The sequence below is a fragment of the Vanessa atalanta genome, chromosome 4 (assembly GCF_905147765.1).
Source record: "Vanessa atalanta chromosome 4, ilVanAtal1.2, whole genome shotgun sequence".
NCBI lineage: Eukaryota > Metazoa > Arthropoda > Insecta > Lepidoptera > Nymphalidae > Vanessa > Vanessa atalanta.
Window position 1 is genome coordinate 10,653,333 of NC_061874.1, and position 9,655 is coordinate 10,662,987.

The following is a 9,655-nucleotide window of genomic DNA, read 5'->3' on the forward strand; positions in this document are numbered from 1 at the left end:
TCATAATCAAACATAGTACTTTTAGATATTTATTCAAAACGGTATTTTATGCTTCGATATCGAGTAAGTAAATATTTAGAGTAGCTTAGGCGTGACTTGAGCTCTTCATCATAACGACCTACAGAGCTGAATAATTTAAACCACACAGACTATGTAGCGGTTACATTATAAACAGACAGTGCCTTATATTATAAATGTCTATGTGTATATTGTACTACCAACATGATCACGAGAACAAATGTCAACATTATGTATTATATAGAGACGAGACGCGAGTATACAGTAATGGTGTCTTGAGGATATATCATTATTAGGGCTGTCGCATGTGTAACAGCGTGTAAATAAAAAATAATTGAATAATAATAAATATTTATTCATATTGTTATGTAAATTGTTGAAATACTATATAAAACGAATTTCAATATTATTTCAAGGTTTATTAGCCAACTTAAAAAAAAGGGAAATTTCTCAGTTCGTTTAAATGTGGATACTAGTTTAGTTGCGTTAGATAAAAAGTAACCTATGTGCTAAACCAGATTATAACCTATTCCTGTGCCAGATTTAATTTAGATCCGTTCAGCCGTTCTGACCTGATTGAGTTACAAACATACAACTATATAAACTTTTGAATTTATGATATTAGTAAGATTGTTTCGCTGTATATTCGGATTTTAACGATTATATGCATTTGCAAAATATTAGATAAAAAAAAAAGTATTCAAAGGAAAATTAGTGTGACTATCGCAAACATTGGCATCCATTGATGGTGCAGTATCCGCCACTTTTGTATCCTCGTTGCTTGCAGTTGGCAATGCATTCGTAAAACACACAACCAGGGGGAGGTTTCACTTGAATCGTGACTGGTTTGACTATTTGCCTTTTCTGACGGACGGTATCTGTAAAATATTCAAAAGTTTTTAATGTGTGTTTATATATTTGGTAACGTTCTATTGATAAATGAACATAAAGGTACAGTCAAATTTTCTCCACGAAGTTTTCCTTCAGCGTTGAGTAATTAAATACTTTCATTATAACCACTGTCACCGCTGTTCTACGCCATTGTAAAACCGACAACTAAGATTAATATTAACAGCCTATAAATTTCCCACTCTCCCTTTGTGGAGAAGGTTTGGAGCATATTCCACCACGCTGCTCCAATGCGAGTTTGCGGAATACACATGTGGCAGAATCTCGTTGAAATTAGATACATGCAGGTTTCCTCACGATGTTTTCCTTCACCGCCGAACATGAGATGAATTATAAACACAAATTAAGCACATGAAAATTCAGTGGTGCTTGCCTGGGTTTGACCTGCAATCATCGGTTAAGGTGCAAGCGTTCTAACCACTGGGCTATCTCGGCTCTACAACTAAGATGTACTCGCTGAAATATTAAGTTATGATTAATGATTCTTTATCCATCTCATCTTTACCGGTAAAAGTAATCAAACCTATAGTTATTCACTATACTTATCAACATTGTGCTTTATGTCTGTCTGAGAAGCAGAATACTTAATAACAACAAAATAATAATTATTTAATTAAAATAGTATACGGATGCTTATGATATTTATAGTATTCAAATAAAGTATACTAACTGCCAGTATCACAATACATAACTGCCACAAGCTCTACTAACAAAATGGCAACAACTAAACACGTCTTCATGACCGAATCTCACAATTTCACTGAGAAATTACTGGACTGGGAAAGTTATTTATACATTCCTTATACCAACATGCATTGCCCTCATATTCATACTTTAACAGATCTTCAGAGTGTTACTTAGCGATTTATTGCCTAATGTCAAATACATTGCCGGTAATATTTGCGATGAAACCAAGTCCGAAGCGAATAGCACGGTAATGGTCATCGTGATATTATTCGTGGAAATTGTACAGTAGAAAGATATAAAGCTAGTAAATATCGGACGCAGAGGGAATACCCGGAGTCAATTTCTCTGGCACAGAATTGCATGTGATAAATTTATGCCGGTGTTATACAAATTGAGACCATAATATTCCGAGTGCAAAGCTGCGAGTCGTTTGTTAGCGTTCCTCTTTTGTTTTGTTTGAAATTTGTCTGAATTACTTCTGTGATAAGATTAAAGATTGTATTATTGTTTACCCGAGTTCCACTTTAAGAATTTTGATGTGTTCCATATTCAGACAATCTGCGATCATTTTGTTACTTGTGATACATTTCAGTTGGAAATTAGAGTTGTTAGAGTTATACGATTATGTGAGCGGAGATGGCTCGGTGGATATGTTCAAGTGGTTAATAAAAGAACAAAGGTTCGAATTTGGAATTTCTTATAATCAATTTCTTATATTTGATAAGTAAACCAATTCCTTAACATAAAGAAGAGTAAATTAACCTTTTAACGTCTTATGCACAACGGTTTATTTATAAGGATTACATATTTATATAAATAAGGATTAAAATTGGCTTAAATATGGAAAAAGTTTTAATAGTATCCGTTATTAGTTAATTTATGATATATTATTCAAGACAATATTATATATATGATAAAATAGCTGAATAGTGAAACTTATTAACTTTCAAGAAGTATATATTATTATTATTATTTGTATTCAAATGACATAACTTTGGATTTGAAATGTTCGTAAAAATAAAAGTACAGAATTCCTTGTCGGTTCTTCTCGGTAGAATCTATATTCGAACCTAGATGATGTCGATAAATCTAGACTATATAGCAATTTATAAGTTATTAATAATAATTCAATTATGTTCTATTGATCGAATTTTGATTACATCGGCCAATCAACAGTCTAATGTACAAGTCTTGGCGTAAACATGTAATATATACTTACGCTCATAGTCCGGTGAGCTGATACGAAAGAATATACATAAACAAGGCCATTAACTTTAAGTGCTTGTAGAAGTCAACTGAGGGCTGCTATTTTGGTGCAAGGGCTTTGTGTAAACTCGTCTGGGTAGGTACCACCCATTCGTCAGATATTCTGCCGCCAAGCAGCAATACTTGGTATTGTTGTGTTCCGGTTTGAAGGGTGAGTGAGCCAGTGTAACTACAGGCACAGGGACATAACATCTTAGTTCCCAAGGTTGGTGGCACATTGGCGAAGTAAGGTATGATTAATATTTCTAACAACGCCAATGTCTATGGGTCCACCTATTACATAAGAAGATATTAAGAATTGACAGAGAATTATGTACTTAATTTATTTGGTCCGACCCGATATCCAACTCGGGATCTCGGGCCTGCATTATAAGCTAGCCACTAAACCAACGTGGCTGTTAAACGAGTAACGTGACTAGACGCTAAGCGTAGACAGCGAAACGGTAGCTTTGTAAATACAATGCAAGCAAGAAAACGCCTCTATTAAGTTGAATTTTCAATTTATTATAACATGTGAATGGTCTTTATGATACTAATATCAAAATGGAATACGAAAACTCCTTGCGCGCTGGCTGTACCATTTTAAATTCATATATTTTTATGAAACAAGTTATAATGTAATAATCTGTTGTGGTTTTTTTAATAATATTAGTTCATACATTTGGCTGACTAATTTTATTTATCAAGTAAAAAAATGACATTAAAAAAAGCATATAACTACAAAGAAAAAAAAGGGATATAAGAAACGTATCTGCAACGTTATATATGAAATGTTTTTTTCTAACTTAGTCTCTTCTCACAAAGAAATTTAAACAAAAATTAATACAAAACTGAAAAATTTCGAGATCAGAGTATGATTTCAAGGTAACGTGTATAAAATAACGTTTTCCTTTGGTCTTGCAATCGTTTTTATCATCTTCGAATAGTCTTACATATGTATATGTTTTGTACACACACATATATGTAAGTGCTTTTAGTCTGAGACAAGGTGAACGTTCTGTTAATACCGCAAGTCGATTAGTCGGCGGTCAATCAATATCATTCATCTCAGAAACTGGTCCACGACCTCCTTGAACTTCTGACGACGGTGAGAGGGGAACCCCGCTAGTATGATTCAATATAAATTCCTATTATGAATCATTCAGGAATTGCATTAATAATATGAGGGGATGTACCGCCATGCATTAAAACATACATGTTAGTAGCGGTGACTACGTTTGAATACATTTTAAATAAGTTCATTAATATAGTTAGGCAGAGACTCTCCAAGTTGCCTCTATTATACTTAATTATGGGGAGGTATAAGATTTTCTTCCTGAACCCTTGAAATCTCTGGATATTAATGGATGTTTATTAGTGGGTGATTAATTAAACAGAACCGTGAAATCAATTTAAAAAAGTGTATTTTTGGCAACCTGATAACCAAGCATCATGACAACCGTTCATATAGTACCTTCAAAATATATATGTCCATTTAATTTCGATGTTTGTAGTATCTGTATCAAGATAGGTGTACAATAATTCCAAGTTATATAAATTTGATGTAATCGTAAGAACAATTCGTGTACAAGTGTAGCCGTCCAACCTCTCTGTAGTATCTCCAACGAATTCCCTCTCGGCTGAAACGGACGGCACTTCTGTAAGTGCGTTGTGTAATTTGTCTCGATTGTCGACAATACATCTCTGGTTACATTGACAATACATCTGGAGCCATTGTTCACACTTCTCTTCGTATCTCACATAAGCACTTTAACTTGGTACTACACCAATGCAAATTTTGTAGTAAGAAGTTTCTAGTAAGTACTAGCAAGTTCAAAAGTTTTAAAATAAACGAAAATTATAAATTAAGTGTCCAGAGTTTGGTACAATGTTATTAATGAAATATTTCTTATTATCAGATTGTTTTCTTGATATTATAAAATACAGATTTCATTCCAAACATTAGATCCGTGTATACTACATTGGGACATTTGTCTTTGCGGTCTTTGTGTAGTGATACTAAAGACTAGTTTCACTACAGACCACATCTTATCGTATCATCATATGAATCATCTATTTTATTTTTATGACCTCTGAGTCTGAGGTATCATTGTTATAGACAGTGCAAACTGTCCCAATTCTCAGAAATTGATATTTAAAATGAGTTAATTTTCATTATTGTAGCATTTATTTTCATACAAATGTGAATGGTTTCTTTGTTTAAGTTATGCACAAGAAAATGCACAAGAGTGAAGTATAAAAAATAATTTGTGTTAACTCTTAAAAAAAATGCGTTTACAAAACAAAAAAAAAATCTCGTATCTGTTTTGTATAAAAAGGAAATTCACGAAATTAAATCAAATAAAATTCCTTTATTCAATATAACAGAAGCAATACACTAAGTCCTTAAATTACTGTTAATGACCACGTGTAATGGTGGTCAGAATGCTAGCAGTATTTCCCCGTTAAATCGCAATCCTGATCCTCTGCTGGGCAAAAAATAAAACCAGTCCTCCTGTCACCAGTGGATGCAATAAGACGATATACTTTTAATGAAGGTTTTTGCACTACTACTCTAAGGACGAAGTGTTTCAACAGCAAATGAGACAAAAAAAATGACAAAAAAAAACACTAATATTTGTATCGTTACACTAATTTAAATTATCAAATGAACTCTACGACCGGTAAATAAATTACCTTGACCTGAGAAGAACCGGGGAAAGAAACTCAGCGGGTCTTTTTTTTCTCAATTTGTTACTATTTACTAAAATTCAATATCAAAAAAGAAATTTCCAGGAGGCGATCGCTTCATTCCCAAGGTGAGCTATCAACCATTATTAAATCACTAATTTTGTAACAACCTTTCGTACACGAGCGTTATTTAACATTTTTTTTAAATTTGGCAATAGAAATATTTTGAAAAAGATAAGCTTATTTGATTTATCATTATTTATTTATTGTCTAATATTTATTTATTGAAATAAATAACAAACGAATGTTTGAAATAGATGGAAATGATAACTTGATATAAAATATAACCATCTAGTTAATATTTTATGAAAATGTTTAAATTGTTTGAGTTGTTTTAACCGATCAATAGCATTGACATCCAGTGAAAGCGCAGTATCCTCCTCTAAAGCCTCTCCTTCTACAATTTGATGAGCACTCCCATAGCTGGCAAGAGGGATATCGTGCGTTAATTTGCCTTTTTTGTATAGGAAGCTCTTGCACATCTAGAAGAAAATGTTCTTATTAAAAATTAATACATATTTTATTAAGTTATTATTTATATAGTGTAACATTTATGTTTTGCGAATAAGAATTCAAAAAAAAAAATTATAATAAAAAAAAAAGTTTTCCTAAATCAGGCCAGTCCAGCGACGTGGTACTATTTTTATAATTATTAAATTAAAATTAATGGCCAAGTAAAATATACCACCATGTACAAAGTTAAAAGTGTATTTTAAATTTAATTAATGAGTTTATTAATTTATTTAATAAGAAGAAACTCACTTGAAACTTCCTCGCTTTGCGCGAAAGTGGCAAAAGCCACCACCAAGAGGATAGCGAAAACAAAACACGCCTTCATGGTTCTGTCTTAGAATTTTGTATGATATTATGGATTTAAGTAACAACTTTATATACCTGTTCCCTATATGCACCGATAACGGTATTGCGAGCACCTTCCTTTAGATGAGCTAACAGTCTGTGTAATACCATATCGTTATGTTTCAAGTACATTGCTACAGACTTGTTGAAAAATATCATAAATAACAAAATAAATACGGCAATGGATACAACTTAAATGTAAATTTTATTTGCATTCTCTGTTAGAAAAATGGGAATCCCTGAACCCCGAAGGAATTTGTTGGAAATAATCAATTTATTTGTACGGTTTACAATTAATTAATTACTCTACTAACTTAAGTGCAAGCTTTGTTTTCGATTGTGAGCAATGCATTTAAATAACATCACTGATAAGATTTCTAATAATAATTACTCATTATTGTTTACTCACGAGTCGCTTTTCAGAACTATCGAGTGGGTTCTTTGTTAAGAATGCTATTTTCATCAGGTATGTTGTGTAAATTTTCCTGTTACGTTCTATTTTATTGGATTTTTTTTTTATAAAAGACTAGTTGTTATCCGCGGTTTCGCTTGCGTTTTAGGAGTCGGTTAGGCATAACAAAGTATGCCTATTACTTAATGATAAATTACATCAAATTCGGTCAAGTAGTTTGGCCGTGAAAGGGCAACAGACAGCCAGAGAAAAATGTATATTTATAATATTCGTATTGATTTAGAGGATTTTGTTAAAAAGAGGATAACTTTTAGTTTGAAGGATTTTATACATGGTTGTACCAATCTTATTGATTAAGTAGGAGCTCAATTAATTTCTTAGGATAAATGTGTGATTGTGTTAATTTGTGTGTGCAATTCCAGGTGCATACTTTATTTTCTCATATTTATTTCATCATTCGATCGGACGATGGGAGTGAGATCTGGCGCAAAACCAACGTATTTTTCGTATTTTCCGAGGCACGGAAATGTTAGTAAGGGTCCGGATTTCAACGTGGAACATCGTTGAATGTGGAATCTTCAGTATGATATACTGAAGATTACGATGTATATAATACTGAAGATTACGATGTTCCACATTCACCTGAACTCAACTCAACCTCAACCTAGCCACTTGACTAATGAGGTAATAGAACGTAATATGGTAACTCAAGTAATATATAAACTATACTAGATAAATAGAGCTTAATAAAAACTCGTCTCTTATCATTTCATGTTTGCTGATGTGTGCATTGACCGACAAATGATATTATACGCACATATTTTTACTTAGGTATACTTCGATTAAAAAAACTAGATACGATCTTTTTGCAATTATATTATTACTAGCAATTTATTACACATTTAATTGTCATAATCCAATTTTATGCGATGATATTATTCCGAACACTTCCGAGCACCGCGATTTGTCTTTCAAAATCAGTTGTGAGTTTTTTCTAATTTTAAGTATCTTAACTTTTCGTAGTAATAGCTGTTGTTCCCGACGACCCAAACTGCGTCACATTTATTTTCCTTGTGTATCTCGTAATTTATAATCCTTATCTAGAACCCAAGTTTCTTCTATATAAAATTTTATTACAATTGGTTTAGTGGTTCAATCGTGATGTGGTGACTAACATCATCAGCCCATATTTGTCCACTGCTGGACATAGGCCTTTCCAAATGCATGTTACTTCTGTCTTTCTTCGGCAACTCGCATCCAGCTCCTGCCAGCCGTCTTGCGCAAATCGTCACTCCACCGTGCGTTAGGACGTCCTACACTACGTTTGCAAAGACGCGGTCTCCACTCTAGAAAGGAAAATGGAAATGGTTATGCTCGGCGTTTCTCTGAGGGATCGCATCAGAAATGAGGTGATCCGTCAGAGAACTAAAGTCATCGACATAGCCTACCGGATTAGTAACCTGAAGTGGCAGTGGGCTGGCTATATTTGTCGTAGAACTGATAACCGTTGGGTAACTAACAGACAGACTTATAGAATTGTCATTTTCAAATACAGACCAATAATAATCAAACCATTGTGTCGTTGTAGTATATCTACCGATTCAATATGACATTAATTAATTTATATAGTACTTAAATAAATTCCGATTGTCTGAATTGAGTCATAGTAGGTATAGACAAAAGTAAGACTAGAGTTGGAATACAGTTTGGAGTGGAAGGCGAACGCTAGGTAACAGATGTTTCGTAGCTCCGAAAACAATACAGTTTCATGTAGTTATCTACGTGGAAGGTTATTCTGAATATTAGGTTAGCTACTAACAGTTTTGTTAGTTGTAAGATTGCTGAATTTGATTAAGATATATATACTTTGACATTAACTTTTAAAATTTAAACTGTATTTAGTACTGCTAGCCGTGTAGCTGATGGGATATCACAACGGAAACATTATAAAGAATCCCACTGAATTTATCTTAAGCACTAGAGGTTCTGTTTGTCAACCCTAAGTTTAACTGAATTGCTCATATCCTCATTTTACCTTCATCAAAGCACACTTTCTGTTTGACGATGAACGTCAATACAAAAGTTACAAATTCAATGATTCCTTATATATTTTTTAAACATGTACTTTATATAAATAATCTTCTATATATATAAAAATGAATTGCTGTTCGTTAGTCTCGCTAAAATTCGGGATCTGCTGGACCGATTTGGCTAATTTTGGTCTTGAATTATTTGTGGAAGTCCAGGGAAGGTTTAGAAGGTGAGTAAGTATGATAATAATGCTAGGAATTTAATAAAAACAGCTTTGTTTTTCCTTAGAAATAGGGATGGTCGATTATCATTGATTTTCGATGATCCTCGATGTTAGACAATAAAACATAGATGTTTTAAAATTGATTTTGGTTTATTTAAAACATCGTTACATCTATTTCGTATCGACAACGTAAAGTTTACAAAAAAACACCGATGTCATCAATTAACATCGATGTTTAGTGCGTTTAGTTTATGTTATTATCGACGCCATAATCATATTTTTGCAACATGGTAACCAACAAACCAACCAACAAATAGATCGAACCTTTACTGTCGATTGATTTCTCTTATGACAAAGAGTGCATTCTGCATCCTTCTATCCCCCTATATATTATTATACTCTTTGCTTCTATCTTTGTGAGTGACGGTTACTACTACGTGCGCGAGAACTTTTTTTTACTTCGGTGATCCTTTGCGATGTGCTCTTTTTTAACTTTTGTGATAATGACACTTTACCGCAAA

General features: G+C 33.0%; 1 protein-coding gene and 1 long non-coding RNA gene across 2 annotated transcripts; both read right to left on the reverse strand.

Annotated features, from left to right (window-relative positions):
- Window positions 1-395: 395 nt before the first annotated feature.
- Window positions 396-1,687, reverse strand: LOC125077782. The gene is made up of 2 exons (XM_047689837.1): window positions 1,598-1,687; window positions 396-896 (listed from the first exon to the last, which is right to left on the reverse strand). The coding sequence occupies exons 1-2, from the start codon at window positions 1,665-1,667 to the stop codon at window positions 739-741; spliced, it is 228 nt and encodes a 75-aa protein (XP_047545793.1). The 5' UTR covers window positions 1,668-1,687; the 3' UTR covers window positions 396-738.
- A 3,524-nt stretch (window positions 1,688-5,211) lies between these two features.
- LOC125077691 lies at window positions 5,212-6,767 on the reverse strand. Its single transcript, XR_007120770.1, has 2 exons — window positions 6,373-6,767; window positions 5,212-6,092 (listed from the first exon to the last, which is right to left on the reverse strand). It is a non-coding gene; the product is annotated as an uncharacterized LOC125077691 (long non-coding RNA).
- Window positions 6,768-9,655: the final 2,888 nt, after the last annotated feature.

Excerpts from the sequence above, each read along its gene's own strand:
- LOC125077782 (XM_047689837.1), bottom strand. The coding sequence starts at position 1,667 with ATGAAGACGTGTTTAGTTGTTGCCATTTTGTTAGTAGAGCTTGTGGCA. Across the intron at positions 897-1,597 it reads TATGTATTGTGATACTGGCA|ATACCGTCCGTCAGAAAAGG; the intron begins GTTAGTATACTT and ends AATATTTTACAG.